At 33.7% G+C, this 19725-nt stretch overlaps 2 protein-coding genes across 5 annotated transcripts; both read left to right on the plus strand.

Annotated features, from left to right (window-relative positions):
- The first annotated feature begins 11919 nt into the window (after window positions 1–11919).
- On the plus strand, window positions 11920–16096 carry LOC124829900 (LYR motif protein). 3 transcript variants are annotated; one of them, XM_047303487.2, is made up of 3 exons: window positions 11920–12808; window positions 15479–15614; window positions 15739–16096. In XM_047303487.2, the coding sequence occupies exons 1-3, from the start codon at window positions 12139–12141 to the stop codon at window positions 15785–15787; spliced, it is 855 nt and encodes a 284-aa protein (XP_047159443.1). In that variant the 5' UTR covers window positions 11920–12138; the 3' UTR covers window positions 15788–16096. The 3 variants fall into 3 exon arrangements, with proteins under 3 accessions (XP_047159443.1, XP_087953848.1, XP_047159444.1); XM_047303488.2 differs by having other exon boundaries at window positions 11948–12808; window positions 15512–15614; XM_088097722.1 differs by having other exon boundaries at window positions 11933–12808; window positions 15479–16096.
- Window positions 16097–17332: 1236 nt separating this feature from the next.
- On the plus strand, window positions 17333–19073 carry LOC124829902 (complex 1 family protein / LVR family protein). Of its 2 annotated transcripts, none has more exons than XM_088096011.1 (2): window positions 17333–17771; window positions 18713–19073. In XM_088096011.1, the coding sequence occupies exons 1-2, from the start codon at window positions 17431–17433 to the stop codon at window positions 18726–18728; spliced, it is 357 nt and encodes a 118-aa protein (XP_087952137.1). In that variant the 5' UTR covers window positions 17333–17430; the 3' UTR covers window positions 18729–19073. The 2 variants fall into 2 exon arrangements, with proteins under 2 accessions (XP_087952137.1, XP_047159448.1); XM_047303492.2 differs by having other exon boundaries at window positions 17347–17674.
- Window positions 19074–19725: the final 652 nt, after the last annotated feature.

Here is a 19725-nt window from a genome sequence, read left to right on the forward strand (position 1 = left end):
ACCAGTGTCTAGAATCAATTTGTAAGTCCCAATTCGTTATGTCTGTGTTCATTCTGTTCCCCATATATAAATACTTTTCAGTTCCTTTTATGGGCTGGATTGAAAGGAATCCCTTCGTAATATTAGAAACATGAGTGGTAGCTCCAGAATCCACCAGGTATTATTAGGCACTTCAATTATATTTGCTTCAAAACTTACAGAAACATAAAAAGTACCTTTCTTTTCGAACCAATATTTTCTTTTTGGACAATCTTTCTTGAAGTGACCTACTTTCTTGCAAAAGAAACATTTTTGGTCCTTCTGGATATTTCCCTTATTCACTTTCATTGGGGCTTTGTCCTTCTTTTTCTTCTTTCCTGATTTAGCTTTATTGAAGCTAGCACCTTCATGAGTTGTGAGATGGATAGAATGATCTTTCATTTTCTTCAATCTCCTTTCCTCTTGTACCAACATGGCTTTGATTTCTTGAAAGTTCCATTTATCCTTAAGAATGCTATAGTTCACTTGGAACTGGCCAAATTCAGGAGGAAGAGAATTCATGATGAACTGTACTAGAAAAGACTCATTCACCTTCATTCACATATACTTCAATCTTGCTGCTATATTTGCCATTCCAGTTACATGGTCATGTATGGGTTGTGACCAGTTAAACTTTTTGGTAGTCAGCTCACTCATAAGAGTTCCTACAATAGACTTGTCAGTTATGTCTGATTGTGAGTACTCCTTGACCAGTTTCATGAATTCCTTTGTGTTTTCTGTTTTAGACATAGAAGGCTTTACATTCTCTGCCATAGACATGCGCATCAAGTTTAGTGACAACCTGTTAGACCTATGCCAAGCCTCATAAAGAGACTTCTCATCACTTGTACTAGTCTCTGTAATGGCTGCAGGCATTTCATCCATCATAATTGCCATGTCCAAGTCTAACACACCCAGTTGGAACTGGATTTGTTTTGACCAATCAGCATAACTGAGCCCATTAAACTTGACCACATTGTTGCGCAAACCTGATAAATTCATGTATGCTGGAAATAATACACAAACTCATACATTAATTCTTTGATAAAATTAATGGATTCAAACAAATTACTACACTAGTCATACATTCAAGTTCACCTTTGGGTGACACTTAAACTGATAGGTAATCATTTAAGTCATTCATTTAAGTTCACCTTTGGGTGATTCTTAAACTGACAAATTCCATATATACTTTAATAAACAATCAATCATACTTAAGTCTATATGTATGCTATCTTTGGATATACAAACATATTTACTAAGTACATGAAATGTCTCACTTTAATGTCATCAATTTTAAACAATGGTTCACCTTTGGGTAATCCATAATATCCTTATATCAATGACTAATTTCTATATATATATTCATAATTTAACATCCTTTATATTATGAATAATTTTCACAATAACATAAGCAATTTAAAAGAACAGCGAAATTGCTAAAACTTTTAATTTTGATTAGAATTATAACTGACCTGAAATTCAACTTAATTGAATTTCCTTCATCCAAGATTAATAAAAACAATTACATATAATTCATTAAACAAAAATTATACCATGCATGTCAGTAGATGCACTTTTCAAATTAAAAGCATTTGAAACCTTTAAACTTTTAATTCACATTTAATTTTCATTCAATGCACAACAATGTTAAAAAATACATAAGCACAAAAATGGAATTCCACTGCAACAATAAAGTTGCTTCCAAAATGGAATTTCGTGGCTGAAGATGTGCAACAATAAAGTTGATTTAATACAACAATGAATAAAAAAAATTGCGGCTTCGAAATTCACGATACAGTGAATTGAAACAATCATGCAAGAGTAAAATTGCTTTTAAACTTTCGGCTTCTAGGGTAAAATTCACGTTAAAGTGAATTGAATTTTCTTTCATCAATAAAAAAAATTGATATCATAAAACCCTACGGCTTGGATTTCATGCCAATAAAATTAATTAAACATATGAAAATTTAAAATCCCCAAATTTTACAATTCAAAATTTAGGGTTTCAAAAAATTGAAAAAGTTACCATTAATGGAGAATCATAAAATTCAGAACCTGGCTCTGATACCACTTGTAATCAATTCTTTAATTTTCAATTGAATGAAAAACACACACAGGATCTTGAATTTTCATGATACTCACTATTCTCTCATACACAGTGGAAAAGAACTTACCTGGATCCATTGTATAGTTTCTTCCTGTCAATGTTCTCCCTTCTCTTACTCCTCTTTAATGCTTTCTTGATGATATAGAAATTATGAGGGATGTCACAATTTCTTTTCTTTTCAGAGAACATAACCTTTCTTTCTCTCTTTCCATAAATATGAACCAGAATACCCCAATCTTCCTAAGAACTCTTAACATTCTTTTATCCATATCAACGTGCATTTACCTATAAATTCGATTTTGCATATGTCTTTAGTTTACTTCTTTAGTTTCTTTACATTTGTTAAATGATGTGTATGTTAGTTTTAGTTTAGATAGATCTTCTATTATTGTGAATGTGTTCTTTTAAATAAAGTTTTGGTTTTTGTCTACATTTTCATTAGTTTAGAATATTAAGTCACCATTTCTATTCATTTTCACATTGGTTTCTCATTGCTACAGTTCATGTGTTTACCAAATTTTCTTGTAAATATACATATATAGTCCACGTATATTCTGAACCATTACATTTTCCAGTAGTTTAGATTTCTATTTCCTATTCTTTTATTTCACTTTATTTTCTTTCTTCTTTAAACAGATTTTATTTTTAATTTCATTCTTTTTATTTCTCTGCCTTGTCTTTTAGTTAGTAAATAAAAGTAAGACCTAACTTTACACTGTAAACTTAATTTTGTTGAGTCCAAGTATTAATATTCTAGTCAGCCCTATGCTTCATTAGTGGGGAAACAAATTTTGCTTTAGGCGGCTAAAAAGAAATTTAACACATACCATTAGGTTTGACTCATTAACACCAATAAATGACTTTTATTATTCCTATTAATCTTCAATCAATGACTATTATTCTCCTCAACTGCCCAATAATGATTATTATTGCCCAGATTAATTATCAATTAATGACTCTTTTGGACCGGTTGGTCATTTCCTTGGTGGATGGTCGACTGCTTGGTCCTTGGTTGACCGGGTGGTCATACAAGCAAGCTCTTTATTGGAAGAGGTGCGCAGGGATTATTGTGAACGTTAAGAGAGGTTGTGGTTGTATTGGAGTCTGTTTTCGATGCGCTTTAAGTCTTTGTTCTTCTCTGTTTTGTCCGATCGATGAGCTCTAGGAGTTAACTAGGAACGTTCTGTAGGTCGTATAAATGAGGATGCAATGGGGGTTCACTTTGGAACATTCATAATTGATCAGTGAGCTCTAAGAGTCTTAGAGCTTTCCTAGGATGAAGGAATGGTCTGGTAGGAGATATCTCCTCATCGGTCAGTGAGCTCTAGGAGTCTTAGGACTTTTCTAGGCTGAAGAAATGATCCGTTGGGAGGTCGCTCCTCACCGTTTGGCGAGTTTTAAGTTGACCAAGTAGTTTATATGCAGGGTCCTCTCATCTTTATTACAAGAATTATTGAGTAAATCACTAACTTGAGTGTCGGAGTGCCTTGAACAAGTACTCGTCCCAACGGCTTGGATAAGGAGGAGAGAGAGCGAACAACGTAATTTAGATAATGTAAAATCATCAAGAAGCTCATTCGGTCTACAGAACAACTTTGAGTGCTTTCGAAACACTATGAAAAAGTAAAGTGTTGACATGAATTGTCTTTTTGTATATTTATTAGAAGGTGTTGCTTTTTTTTAATATATAATTATGGTTTGCATAAATCCATAGATGCACTCTTTTAAAAAGTTATTCAATAAATTTTTATTATATAATTAATTGTGAGTTGAAAATTTGTGCATTACTTCTCATTGTTAAAAAAAAACATTAAAGTTATAATTCATCATAATAGTATAAACTTAAAAAATTCTCTTAAATTAATAGAATTGGAGATTCTATAACACGGTTGCATCAAAGATGTTAATATGCTAGTCATCATCCATGATCCTCTCCTAAAACCAAGAACTTCAATTATTTTATTTTGTTGCCAAGTATTGAAGATAGCTACTACAGGAACCGCTGACAAATCATTGCCGATCGTTAAGAGTCCATAGAAAAATATGTATTATCGATAAAATTATCGGTGAAATCCACTGCTTCATTTACCGACGGATATATCCTTCGATAATGTGAGGAGCCATAATTTACTAGCAGATCTAGGTCGTCGGTAACATTCTCAATGAAATAAGTCAAAATTTAGGATATTTCATCCCTCAATTTCAGCAAACCCTTTCTCCCCAAATTTCTCTCTTCTCTTCCCTCTGAATTTGAATTTGTGTTCATTATGAACCTTCCCTATTACCTTCTCCTTTTTCAATTCGTTCCCTTTCTTTCTCGCAACCTTTGTCCCTTCCATCTTCTGTTGTCGCGACGACGTTGTGAAGAGCGTGGGCATTTGCAATGGTTGATCGTGGTTCATGCAATCATGGAGGTTGTCTCCCTTTTGAGGTCAAAGTAATTCGCAGAGGCAGAGGGTTGATTATTGCTTCAGTGAGCATCGAGAGAAGTTTTGGGGCTAGAGCATTTGAGGCAGAGTGTGCACGTTTGGTGGACCTAAAATGCAAAGTTCAATTGGTGCATGTCTGAGGCTGAAGCATTGGAGGTAGGGCACTTTTGTTGTAGGTCAATAATTGCTTACAGTAATAGGTTTGTTGAGTCATTTATTATATAGCATGAACAATTTATGGTGAATTTATTAACATTCTTCATTCGTTACGTGGTATCTCTAGTTTGTTAATTATATAGCATGGCATAAATTTAATTGATTCTGTATTATACAATTGATTTTTCAAATTAATGTTTTGTTAAATGATGTAAAATCTGTTATGAATTTGGAATTTCCAGGGAATGCGTGTCTACTTTTTCCATGATCGATGTTCAAGAGATGGATGCACTAGTTTCTACTTTCAATGCTTTTGAAATGATGTAGTTGGTCCTCTAGGTCTAGCTTGGGTAGTATTTCTCTATGTAGTTCTAGCTTGGTCCTCTGTTCTGAAGTTGGTCCTTTTGTTGTAGTAGATTAATATTTTTTAAACCTTGAATTGTTCCTTTCTTTTTTATTTGAAATCATTAAGCTTTTATGAGATTATAAAATTTGCAGTTAGTTTTTGAGATTTTTATGTATTTCTCATTGTTTTTATTTTTTTTTCTCATATGTTGAAAAGGAAAGCCCCTGGCCTAACCCATAGGACTTTGGGGATATTTGGCCATGTGGGTGTTTTTAATAAAGGATTTTGTTGGTCTTTTGAGTTTTTTTGGCTCTAATCCACATGGACCAGGGTCAAGCCTTATAAAATGGGAGTTACTCCCTCCATCACCACACACTGAGTCCTCCACCTCCTCATTTTTCATTTGTCCTTCAGTAATATTTAAATGGATATCAACATCCGTGTTGGACAGCAAAGGCCATACCTGATGCCCATGTCAGACCTAGTTTTCTTTCCTTTCCTTTCTTCCTAAACCCCGACCACCACCTTTTATCCCTGACTAGTTGGCTAGATTCAGCCTTACTTTGGAGAATACCCTTGACAAAAAATGCATAGCCTAGGACACAATTCAAACCTGTGATGAATAAGTCAGCTGCAACTGCCTCTATTTCAGACTTTACTACGTAATCACATTGGACTTGCATTTATGTCGAAACTCGTAAAGTTGTGCTAAATCATGTCAAATCAATAGCACTGTATGCTGATGCGTTCAATACTAACTACCATGTTTATTTTTATCAATCTGAGACTATTTTAATCATAAGTAGAATACTCTCAGGTAGTTTTGCTGTTGGGAGTAACGCAAGAAGATTAATAAGACATCTTTTACGCTATTGAATATGTGTTAAAAGCATATCCATATTCCCTAAATTAAGACACGGGAAGGTAATCTTCATCATCTTCACTAAATAATAGTCATATATAAGAAAGGAATATGACAAGAACTTGGTCACGATGAGGGACCTTCACGTCCTGGGAGGAAGAGAATACACCGTGCATGGGGAGCCTGCAAATTGGAGAATCTCTAGCGACAAATTGGGCATCGAGACTCGTGCTTAGCTCATTCCATGATGCAGACGAAGCAAAAGTAGTGGCTGCAGCAATCGATTTCCCCTACGATCGAGACCCCTTGCTCCGTGTAGCAAATCCCGCAACAAACGCTCTCTTTGTCGTCTTCATCCTCCTCTACTTGAAATTTCACTCTCTTCTTTTGAGAACTTAACGATGCTGACAACAAACCCATCCTCGTTGGATCTCTCAACTCCGAAGCGTGCACCACTTCTCCTTCCGATTCTGAATCACCCACTATTCATAACCATATGGTGAAGAAAATGACAAGCTCCACCGCACCAGAAGTTTGTCGTTGAACGAATGTTGATATCCGTGCATGGACGTTGACATTCGTTTAAGAATGTAACGCATATTCACATCTGTTTACATATTACTGAAAGGGCAAAAGAGGAATGGAGAGGTGCAGGGAGCCGTTTGTGACGGTGGAGGGAGTAACTCTCTTATAAAATAGGCTTATATGACAACTTTAGTGGCAGTGTTGGTTAGAAGTGTTTGGATTCAATGTAGTTACACTTTTATTAATAATTATATTTTTTTTATAAAGTTTGAAGACTTCTAAATTAAAGTATTTAGTATGTTTTTTCCATTATTTTTTACCTTATTTGTTTTTGTGCACTTGTAAAACACAAAGGGTTTTTATTTTTCAATTGCATAAGAGAAAATACTATATTATCTCTCACATGATATTATGTACATTCTTTTAATTTTTCGGTTAAAGTAATGGTAAGTTGATATATTTTTACATTTATTTGATATACATAATAAAAAAGCAAAATAGTCATAAAAAAATAATTTTTTGTATTTAAAAAAAAAATAAAAAATAAAAAAATATAATATCAAATAAATATAAAAAATTAATGTATATCAAAATATCATTTTTTTTTTATTATTCAATCTTTCCTTCACCAAATTTACGACAACATCCTTCATTGTTATTTATATTTCGTGAGTCTTCCTTGGTTTTTCTATATTTATTCCTTTTCAGTTCAATGTTTTTTCCTCTTTTCCTTTCCCGCTCAGTGTTTTCTTCTCCTTTTCTTCTTTCCCGCTCAATGCTTTCTTTAGCAGCAAAACCTGGGATGAAAGAGGTGATGGACAACGTTGATTTAAAATCTTCACACTTATATGTGCTTGAAGTGCTTAATGTGGTTTTATTTTGCTATGTTTTCTTTTATATTGGGGTAAGTGGTTTCTATCATAAAATCTATTTGTTAACGTTTATGTAGGGATGTTGACTTGCATGTTTAGTTGGATGTTATAAATCGGCTTATTGTGAACTTTACTTCCTACAATGCTTTTCAAATGTGGTTTTATGACTTTTTTTTGTAATTATAGAGTGCTTTAAGGTTTCTATTCTTTCGTGGTTACCAATGACAAGATAATTACAATGATATGGAACTTTGGATACATTATTTGTTTATTTTTGGGATTGTTTTGAGTATTCTTAGTAGTTGTTTTTCTTTTTTATTAAGAAGTTATTTTCTTTTTCAAATAAGAAACCTTTCATTTTTTTCATTCAAAACACAATTTTATTTTTCTTAATATGAACATCTTTAATGCTTATGATAAGATATTTGTATTAAAAAATATGAAAAAAATGAAAATAATGTTTGTAAGATTGAATAACATTACAAGAAAAACAAATGTATCGACAATAAAAATTTGTCAGGAACATTAAAAATTTATCGGTAATAGTTTTTTCTTACGGATTTCTGAAGGACCAAAACTTGTCGATAATGTGCAGCCAATAATATTTATCGACAAAAATTTATATCTGTTGATAATTATCCAAAGAAAAATTCGTCAATAATTACAAGAAAAATTTGTCAGTAATTATCGAAGAAAAAATTCATCAATAAATATCACGATCTGATTCATCTTCATCACACTAAGATCTTCCAATATTCTAATGTTTCACTCGCAGATTATTCACACACTCCATTACTTTGTCTTCATTCACCATAATCATTATCTTCACCAACACACATAATCACACCTTCACTTGGTCTCCAACATAGCACAAGAAGTTGTTGGTGTAGTTAGGTCTAGAAGAAAGAAGTCATTGTAAGCACCGAATGAGTCGAAGGTTTCGATCATCGATTGCAGCATTATAGTGAGACCCGTTTCCAAATGGCGATATCTTTAATGGTTAAAGGATGTGGCTGGCGAGTGAACGAGGGGTAGCATACTTGAAAGAAACTCTCGCGTTAAAGAGCAAAATAGGAAGGAGCTTCCTATCACAACAAGTGGCAACCGAGAACGGAGCTTGGTGAAGATGATGCCATTGGGAGAAGAACGAAATCATATGCCGAGAGAAGGACTCACCAGTGTCATTGACGGACACTTCGAGGCACTATGGTCTAGGGTTGGTAGCTCGCAAATGTGAAGGAGATGAGGAATAAGCCATACGCTAGTGACGAAGAAGTTGAAATGGCGTAGGCAAGACACTTTTCATTCTTTTTATCGATGAATTTACTGATGAATTTTTCTATTGATAATAAACATTTTAAATTATCGACATATGCTACTTTGTCATTATCAAAAGATTTTATCAAAAAAACTCTTAAGTATATAAAATATATATTATCAACGAATTTATCGACAAAAAAATTCATTGAAAAACCCATCAATAATTAAAATTTAAAAAATTTATCAATAAAATTCGTTCATAATTTAAATATATCAAAAAATTTATTTCTTTTAGTAAAATTTTGTCAATAATTTCAAAAAAATTTATAATGTAAGAGGTATTATAAAAACTCTTTTAAATATAGATTTTGATTTTTTGCCTTCTTTGCAATGTTCTTACTGTCTATATTTACTCTCAAATGGAAATTTAAAAACTAACTACATTTACTACCTAATCCATAATTAAATTATATATATATATATATATATATATATATATATATATATATATATATATATTTATAATATCATAAACTTAATTTAGGAAATATAATAAGTAATGTGATAAAATTCTTATCATTCAAATATATAATCATATATCTATTGTATAGGAAATAATAATATTGTTATTATCTAGGAATATAATTAGATCCCTATTATTCAATAATATAATTAGATCCGAATGATTTAGGGATATTTTTGTCATACAATTTAGTTATAATTTACTACATATGAAATAATAAAATGATTGTTGTCAATTTTAAGTTCAAGTTCATTTTGCTTTATTTCTAAGTGTCAATACCTTCTAATGTTAACAATTTTAATGTATTACTCTGATTTTATATATGGATTACGAATCAGAATTTGATTGCATTTTATTTTAAGCTATGGATTTCATATCTTAACAGCTTTTAATATATTTTGTCTTCTAACCTATCTATATTTGCATGTATTTGTTTTAAGAAATTTCACCTTCATTTTTATGTTGGTCTAATTTTGTACAGGGATTACGTGCATTTTATTTCAACTTGCTTATTTATTTATTTATATATATATATATATATATATATATATATATATATATATATATATATATAATCTCTTTAAACGACACTAAAAACAAATAAGATAAACAAAATAATTCTTTTTCTAAAAGCTTTACTTTTTTTATGTTTAGTTATTCACTTTTTTTATGCTAACAATCACAACAAATTCTTTCGAAGAATAAGAAAAACAAGGCAAACATCCATTACCAGAAAGCTCCTAAAACAAGGCACTTGAGTCACCAAGTAACAACAATAAAGTTCACAGAGATGAAAACAATAAAGTCCACGAAGATGACAACAAATAGGAACAATAAAATGAGAAATGACCATGGAGGTGGCAATGAGAAAACACCATGGACAGAGAAAAACCTAGCAAATACTAAGTCTTCTCCAGCTCAAACCAAAACAAGCAATAAGATCAGAAGGAGAACAAAGTCGACAACATAATAAAAGTTATGCCCAAAGTCAGTAACATCAAAGAAAGTTATGTCCGAAGTGGACAACATCAAATAAAGTTATGCCTAAAGTTGGTAGTCATGCCCAAAGTCGGTAGTGCCAAAGGAAGATAGCAACATCAAAACTAAAATCTACCCAAAGTCAACAACACCAAAGAAAATATTGTATGAAGTCGACAATGCCAAAACAAAGTCAACCTAGAGACGACGACACCACAAAAAGCTTGCCTAAAGATGACAACACCAAGCAGAGATTGCCTAAAGTTAGAAACACAAGTCGGGAGGACTATTCCCAAATAGCGACTTGATGAGCTCGACTGGATAGCCACTCAAGGAGCTTGACTGAATGGAAAAATCATCACAAAACTCAACTGAATAAGCCACAAGGAGCTTAGTCGAATGGATAAATCTAAAAAAGCTAAGCAAAATAGCCACTTAAGGAGCTCGCCCAAATGGCCAAATCGTTGAAGAGCTTGCTTGGTTAAGCCACTTAAGGAGCTCAACCAAATGACCAAATTTTGAAGAGCTCGACAAAATAGCCACTCAAGGAGCTCAACCGAGATTTAAGAGCTCGATAAAATAGCCATTAAAGGAGCTCGACCTAATGGCTAAATCTAAAAGAGCCCAGTAAAATAGCAACTTAAGGAGCTCGGTCGAATGGCCAAATCATTTAAGGCTCGATTGGATTACTCATTGAGAGAACTTGGCCTTGAGGTCGGATTACTTAAAGCTCAACTGGATTACCCATTGAGAGAGCTTGGCCCCGAGGCTAGATTACTTAAAGCTCGACTGGATTAGTCATTGAGAGAACTCGACCCTAATGCCAAATTACTTAAAGCTTGACCAGATGAGCCATTAAAGAGCTCGGCCTCGAGGCCAAATTACCTAAAGCTTGGCCATATTAGCTATTGGTAGAGCTCGACCTCGAGGCCATATTACTTACAACTCAACTGGATTAACCACTTAAAAGAGCTCAACCTCGAGGGTAATCCACCTGCAAAACACGACCGAATGCTCCAACTACATTATAAACTCGGCCTTGAGGCCAATCAACCTACAAAAGCACAACCAAATGGTCCCACTATATTAGAAACTCGGTCAAATGACCAAATCCATCTATGAACTACACAAATCAGCCTAAGCCAACTATTTGATATGACCATGTACGTCAAACCAAACTTTTGAGACGTGGGCTTATGCTCCTATTTGACCCAATAGATATTTTAAAAAGTACAACCTAATAAAACCCTTTAAGCCTCTTCATTGTGGAAGAGTCACAACCTATGCTTATTTGGATCATATTCTCTCATATTATAACTAAATCTTGATAATTTGATGTGTTAGTTATTATTTATCATTTAATTACTATTTATTATACTGTTATTTTACTCTCAATATAATTAATATTTATTTCTTGAGGAATACTCATTCTTACACTCTTTTATAAACACTTATATACTCTATTATATAAAAATTTAAACTCTCGTTAAAGAATGCGTTAAGGAGTAATAATCTTCTATTCTCATACTATTTCCAAACAAAAACAAGAATCAAAATCTTGCCATCAAACCATATTTAGGATCTTGCTACATATTTACTAATTCACGCTTAGATTCGGTAACAAAGAATATCTATAGAATTTTGTTTAGAACAATCATGTGTTGAATTTAGATTGGTTGGAGTGATAGAGAATAATAGTCATTTTAAAGTCCAAGTAACTGATTATGTAAAAATGTATACTTTGTTTGTGGTATGTGAACGGTACTTCAGTGAAAAGCCTTTTCCGATATTCTGTATTTTTTATTCGTAACACCATTTACCCCACCACCAAATCCACCAAAAGCAAGATCAGTGATTTGGTGTATGTTGTGAAAAAGAAAAGGATGTTTGCGAGGACAAAGTGATTAGTGGAGGTGGTGAGGGCGGGACCCAAAAGAGTGTTGTGGATGCAAAATATCATTTCCCGTGAGTTCCAAATCAAAATCCCGCAGAGCAAAGAGCACCCCGTGATCTGCTACTCCTCACCACACAGTTTCACAACTCATCTGGTGTATCTGTGATGACTCAATCGATGTCGCACAAGCCTCTGGACTCGCGTCACTCCATAGACTCCTGCATGTTGCAGCTCCGCAGCTGGAAACCCTTCAAGCTCCAAGATGGGCCCCACCCCAAACCCTACTACTACAAGCGCCCCTGCCTCTCCGATCGCGCAACCACGTCGTTTTCCCTCGACATCACCAAACTCACCCTAGCCGACGCCGATGACAACACCGCCGCAAACAACCCCAACCATCGCCCCACCAATTACCGACTTGTCGCCCGCAAGAGGCGCCGCCGCGGCTCTAGATCCGTGTCCGGCCGCAGCAGCGACCGAAGTGGCACGCGGCGCTGCTGCTCAGTCGGGGCATCCGCCGCTTACGGCACCTGCTCCGACTTCCCGGTGGCCATGGGCACCGACTCCAGCGGTGAGCTCTTCGGCAACGGCGATTCGAATTGGTCTTCGGATGTTAGCGAGGCGAAGAATTCGAGGAGGGAGAGAGAGAGGGATGGCGAGAGGGAGAACGTAGGTGTGGGGTTTGGGGTGAGTGGGTGTACTGACGCGAATGGGAATGAATCGGGGTATGGGAGTGAACCGGGTTATCGTGGGGATGCTGAGTTTGGATATGGCGATGAGTTTGATGAAGAAGAAGATGATCCCAGGTTGTTGTTTTGGGGCGATCAATTTGGAGGTAAAGCTTCTTCCGTTTTGGGTCCTTTCCTTCTATTGCAGTTCTTTCTGTGTCTTTGGAAACTCGTGAGTGATGCTTCCTGTGTGTATAGTCGCCAACTTGTTGCTTTGCTTTTACTTTTGTTGAATTTCTCTAGTAGGTGCTGGTGAAATTTTGTTTAGAATGTTTAGCATAAACCGATTGGTTTTCTTTGTCTGCGAGTTCTTTAACAAAACTTGTTTGGATTATTGATTTTGCTTCAAGAATGAGGGTTCAATTCTTTGGGGGTAATATTCCGCCTAGAAGCGTGGCGCTAAAACCTTGTATTAGGATTTTAGATAGTGGAATAGCAGATAGCGGGATGGCTGTTATTTTGTAAATTTTTATGTAGCTTATTTAACACATACTTTATATATATATATATATATATATATATGTATATATATATATATATGTATATATATATGTATATATATATATGTATGTATATATATATGTATATATATATATGTATATATATATATGTATGTATATATATATGTATATATATATATATGTATGTATATATATATGTATATATATATATATATGTATGTATATAAATTCTGAAATGTTATAGAAATAACTCATAATTTATGACATTCATATTTAACGATACTAGTGCCTTGAACAAAACATACCAATTCAGACAAATATGAAAAAAAGTAATATTCAAGTCTTAGATAGGAATCATGAATTATCACTCATCATCTTCTGAATCCAAGTCCTCCCACTTTAAAGTTTTCACTACTGTTACAGCTGTAGATTTCATTTTTGAAAATTTGAAATCTTGAAATCGCAAACCAGATCTCCGAGCACTAATGTCTTATTTGGAGGGTTTGTATGGAATCAACACAAACAACTGCTATTTAACCTGTTATTTGGTCTGCTATGGCCACTACACTGAACCCTGGTCTATAAACCCTACCAGTTTTTATGGCATTGGTAAGATATTTCATTTGAGGTGGATACTGCTTGATTCTAAAGTTGTGGTATTCCAAATATTGGGCTAGTGAGTTTGTTTCCCCTTATATTTGGATATGCTTTTAGAGCCTTTGTTTGAAAGAAGAATTGAATATAACATATTTCTGCTAGACGTGTCTGTTGTTTTGCCTTTGCCATGATGCTGTTTAGGGTTCCTGGAAAAGAAAAAACTGTCCTTGTTTGGGAGACTAATCAACTTTTTATAGCAAACATTGACGGAGTAAATTTTCTTACACGTTAATATTTAAGATTTGTTGGGAGTTAAATAAAATTCTAGTTCTAAAAATGAGAAAAGAAAAATTAGCAGAACGTTTACATTGGTTATTTTGACAGCAAAGGAATAGTCTTGGAGATTCTGTTCATAGGATGGTTTTTTGGTACAAGCAAGTGGCCCAAGATGGGTCAGACCCTTGTCCACACATACCGCATCCCTAACCATGTGATCCGGAACATGACAGCCATATGGTGCTGTGCCTCAAAGAAACACATCTTCGAAACAGTTGGCTTTACAAACAAAGTCAACGGCTACCTAACAAACTCCTTTGAATGAAGTTTACTCCTTAAAGAGGAAAATGTATAGGTCCTGTAAAATTCTTTTCTCATCTTGTTGTTCCAAACCTACTTTTTTAATAAAACTTAAGTCATTTATTCCTGATTTGCCCCCATACCCTACTTAGTCTCGGTGATATTTGGTCTTGGAAGGGTGATGCTTGGATTCCATCATGCTGTGTATATTGGGGGAAAACATTTGATTGGTGAATAAAAGGATCATCAATCTGCATCCCAACTTATTACTGGACCCTTTTCTATTTAAGTTTCAGCTTGTTGGGAAAACAACAGTAACAATCTATAGCCTCAAATCCTCCTACCCTTTTCAACCATGTAGTATTTCAGTGGGTAGATCTAAAGTATAGTTTGTTCCATTAGCTTCCTTTAGAAAAAGGACCACCGAATTTGTTTTTTGTTCTGAAGGAAGTTGATGCCCTCTTTCTAGATACATGGCAAGATGTTTGGAGACTGTGCCGAGGAACTCTATAACTATTTGCAAAATTTAGGTTTGAGGATTGGGGGTTGGGATCTCAATGAACACTAGTTGATGAATGAAACAGTACAATTGTATGGTAGTTGCTACTGAAGTTTTGACTGAGTTTAGTTTAGTCCATGGTGTGCTGAAAGTGAAATATCATTGAGAGAATATTTGTGGCAAAAGCTATTGACCTTCAGAAAAAAAAGGAAGGATGTTTGACATTACCTTGCTGTTTTGGCAGTAACTTTTTAGGTAGAATATCTTGAAGATGTTGACTAGCCACTAGAAAAATAAAGAATACATTTACAACAGATTGTGTGTTTTGCATCTGCTTTTTTAACCTTGAAGATTTTTGTATCACTGCTCTATTGCATGCCATGAGAGTTTAAATGGAACGTTAATTTTGCATGATATTTTTTCTCACTAGTATTAGAAGCTAAATACTTCCCTTATAATTATAAGCTTTCCTGAGCCTCTGTTGCACGTGACTCGGACACACAAACCAATACATCATACAAAAGTTGCTAGGTTGAAAGGTTCTAATTTGATCATGGTTTTGGATTTCATACAAATTTCTTTGAAGCATTATCTATTAAGGCATTTGTTGCATATAAAACTAGGACTCTAATTGGTTGTTTCAGAGACTGACTTTACCTTCATTGCACCGGCTGTAGATTCTAAAAGGGAGATGGTTGGGGAGAACACCTTGCTAGATCAAAAATCTCATCATAGATGCCGTCGCAGGAAGCATGACTGTAGAATGGTTGATGCATTAAGGTGACTATTGCAGAAATCTGTGGACTATCGACACGACATAATATTCTCTTTCCTTCAATAGTGGATGAACTGACTTCTTTTGTGCGTGAATCCTTGACCAAGTGGTTTTGGTGTTTGTTCTCAGGGTGACCTATTTGCCAAGTCAATATCGGAAAGGATTTTGGCAAATATGAAAATATGTTGATGATGTATTGATGAGGTATCAATCAGCTTCTGTAGATTTTGATCGAAATATGAAGTGATGTACTTTAGGTTATGATTTGTGAAGAGGAAAGTATGTACAAGGATTGAGCTATGGTTATTTGTTTGGGATAGGAACGAGTTTTTAATCTGAATCATACAAATTTCATAGAACACAGTTGAAAAAATTTCTTGAACCTGTCTAGCATGTTGGCTTTCGTCTGAAAAATGTAAATGAACTAATAACCTGCTATTGATATTTTTGAGTTTTGATGGCAAATCGATATTGCTGTAAAGTTTAATTCGTGTTTGATAGTAGATCTACAGCAGAGCTTCGTGCACATTATTTTCATTACATTTAGAATATTTTTAACACATTATATTTCAATTTTCAGACATTGCAAGGCAACCCTTTTATTTTAGTTTTCCGCCTCCATAAGAAGTTGGTTTCATTTTGGAAAAACAAAATAAAATGTGTCTGTAAGTTTCTAAAAATATTTTGTAGTTGTTTTAAGTAGTATTTTTGAAAATTTTAATTAAAATTATCGTATAAGTTAAATATTGTTATTTTTATAATTGTAATTAAACAAAGTCTCATTTTTATTAATTTCTAAAAAATAAGTTTAAACAAATGGATCTTAGACTTATTTCTATTCTTGATTTCACTAATATGCGCAAATATGCATTAGCGGACTTAGTCATCTTTAATAATGTTTTTTTTCTGTAATCACGATGTCTATGTGTAATGTTTTAATAAGTATATTGGTCAATGACTACATGCTCACAGTTTAAATGATTTTAAGCAAGTTTAATTGTTAAATTATGGTCAAATTACATAAAATAATATAAAAATACTCTAATTCTATTTTTAATTATTTTAGTTCTAATTATGCGTGATTTTGATTTCTCAATTTTTTTGAAAGTGAATATATTATTTATATATTTAAAGATTGACAAATTTGCTTCATGTATAATGATCACTTCCTACTAAAAAATTATGTATTGAAGTTATTAAACTGTTTTACCACCTTTTTCTTTACCTAAAATCTTACCAACCAGGATGTTGAATTTTATATAAATTAAATAACAATATTATTTTTTTCTTCTTTATATCCGGATTTCACATTTGATTATAATCTTTACACTTTATCAACTTTTCACTAAATATCAAATTCTTAATGTCTGTAGTTATTTAATATTTCAAACTCAACGCACACCTTTAGACATTTATATAAAAATAAAAATTAGTTTTATATTTTCGATTAGCCAGAATCAAAATCCCTATATTATCATATAGTTGATTATTATATTTAAAAAAATATATAAATTCAGTGATATTTTAAAACTTAATTATGTTTTTCTTAATATATAAATTTAAAGTTAAATATAATTACATATTAAAATATTTAAGTTAATTTTAATATTATTATTTTAATTTAAAATATAATATATAAAGTTAGTTCATTTTATAAAATTTGATTTGTTATTTAATATTAAATGTTGTTTGGAAAATACCGTGGATGGCACGGTTCGATTTTAAGGGTTTGTAAAAACAAACAGAAATACAGGGTGTGATAGAACTGCTACACATCAAAAAAGACTCCAAGAAGAAAAAGAGAGATCAGGAGAGAGTGAGATGGCGAGAAGGGAAGTTCTGAGCGCGTACCGCGCGCTTCTGAAAGCGACCAGGAAAACATTTTCTGGCGACACTGTGATGCTGAAGCAATCGGCGTTAGAGGTAAGGAAAAATTTTGAGGAGAACAGGAACGTGAGCTCAGAGGCCGAGATTCAGAAGCTTCTCGAAGAAGCCGCCGAGGCTTCCGATTTCATCACCAACACGATCGTCCAGGCACAACTCAACACCGATGCCGGAAGTTACGGTATGCTCTATATGGAAATATATCTATTAATCACTACTTCAGAGACTCGCATTTCAGTCACTGTAAGACCATCATGTCATGGAGCTTACGTTAAGAGGTCATAACATTAATGTTGCATTTCAGTTTATTTATTTAGAAAACTTGGTTTCTGTTCATTGTTTAGTTGAGGATATCATGCTACTAATGACTTGTCGATGACCCTATCTTGCTCCTATGTCCTCTTGTTTTGGATTTGGACCATGTTTGGCTTATACAAAATGAGAAGATGAAATTCATTGGGTTTTATAGAATCTCTTTTCATTTTACTTCTCCATAAACAAAGATCGAAAGTTGATTTTAGCTTACGGCTGTCTTTATATTTTATTTTCCTACAAATGTTTATGTTGAAGTTTCTTCAAAGTGGATCTTACCCGTGTTTGTGGCTTGCCAATAACTTTGGAATTACTGATCAATGGAAGCATCTCATTTCCAATTATGGCATTCATTTTTGAGATAGGTTTCAGTGCTACCTCCATATGAATTAAAAATTACTTTTCATTACCTACAAAAGTTTTAATTTTTGTTAGTCTTGGGGTTTGGAAGTGCAAGTCATGTATTTACATTATCTGAATATTCTGTTAGAATTTTCCTGGTAAGGCAAGAAAATCGATACTAATGAGTCCTGAATAAAGTCATATAAAAGATCAAAACACTTCCATCAATCCAAAACCTTAAGATAATAGGTTTGTTTATAAATCATTCTACTTTTATATTGTCCATTTTACTCATTTCTAACCAATTTAGGACTTCAAACTCACCTTAAATTCCTAACATATTCAAAACATGGTCATTGCAGTCAGGCATTTGAGATGTATACACGTATTGTATCTGCCTGTTTTCTTAATAAGAGTGTTTTTTTGTAGTTTTACATTTGAATACTGTGGCTTTGCTTTTCATGATTTTTGTTTTTAGCTTTGGAGGAGCTAGGAACTTTATTTGATGAAATCTGTATGAGTTCACTGAGTCCTTTTATCATTTTTTAAAAACTTATTGCTGCAGTGGTGAAGCCGGGTAAACAGCATGCTGGAGCAACACTTGAACTCCCCTCGGAAGAAATTATTCGGAAATCAGGATAAGGATAGACAAGAGAGAAGAGGTTAGAACACGGTGTTCCCTCTTCTAGATTTTTTATTTAGGATCAATAAGTAGTATTGCCGGTAATTTTATGGAGGTTCTTCAAATTTTCTCTGCCTATATTCCTTTTTGTGGTTGTAATTTTTTTTCCCCTAATCCTTTGTTTCCTTTCAAATCTATCTGGCAGAGTGGACAGGATATAAATCTGACTGGTAAAAGTATATGATACCCTTCATTTGTCCTATGATTACATAATTTATCTAAATTGTTTACTGGTTTTTTTAAATTTTCCTGTAACATAATTTCTAATTGATTTAGATGAAATTGCAGTCCCTGTTGTTTATATTTGGGTATTGGTCTATGGGTGAACTTTAATAAGGAGAAACTCGGAAGTACGTACAGGGATTAAAACCTAAGGGTAAAAATCTAGGGACTGGTACCTTATAAGATAGGGAGCCAAAACTGAAACAAGAGAAGAAACTGTTATTTAGTGCTGATACATGTGTTTAAGTTAAAAGTATAACCATGGTAGACTGCTTTACATGGGCCATAATGCTGGATCAGATGAAGATTCCTTAATAGACCTTAAGCAAGGTACGCCCATGATATGGAGAGTTTATGAGTTTGAGAAAAAGAAAGAGAAGAGGGAAGAGAAATTAAGGAGCTGCTGATGTGTCAGGTAGTTAAGAATGATTATAGGGAGAGGCTGAAGGAGTGGAGGATCATTACATATCTTTTCTGTTAGAATCCTTCGGGTTGGCAGAGAGAGGATTAATCCCTCTGCGAGGAGCATAGCTCTGGTTGTTCTCGACAGCTTAGGCTCTTTCTGCATTTCTAATAGATACTGTTCTTATTTTATCATTCCTTCTGCCTTCTATCAAAGAACAACTAAACAACTTTGTAGATGTCAAAACTAAAGTGGGTAAAACTATGGGGAT

Source organism: Vigna umbellata, chromosome 8, assembly GCF_029865625.1.
Source record: "Vigna umbellata cultivar VRB3 chromosome 8, Vumbellata_1.0, whole genome shotgun sequence".
Taxonomy (NCBI): domain Eukaryota; kingdom Viridiplantae; phylum Streptophyta; class Magnoliopsida; order Fabales; family Fabaceae; genus Vigna; species Vigna umbellata.

Coding starts and splice junctions, on each gene's coding strand:
- LOC124829900 (XM_047303487.2), top strand. CDS start 12,139: ATGACTCAATCGATGTCGCACAAGCCTCTGGACTCGCGTCACTCCATA. Junction 12,809..15,478: donor TTGGGGCGATCAATTTGGAG/GTAAAGCTTCTT, acceptor TGGTTGTTTCAG/AGACTGACTTTACCTTCATT. Junction 15,615..15,738: donor AGAATGGTTGATGCATTAAG/GTGACTATTGCA, acceptor GTTTGTTCTCAG/GGTGACCTATTTGCCAAGTC.
- LOC124829902 (XM_088096011.1), top strand. CDS start 17,431: ATGGCGAGAAGGGAAGTTCTGAGCGCGTACCGCGCGCTTCTGAAAGCG.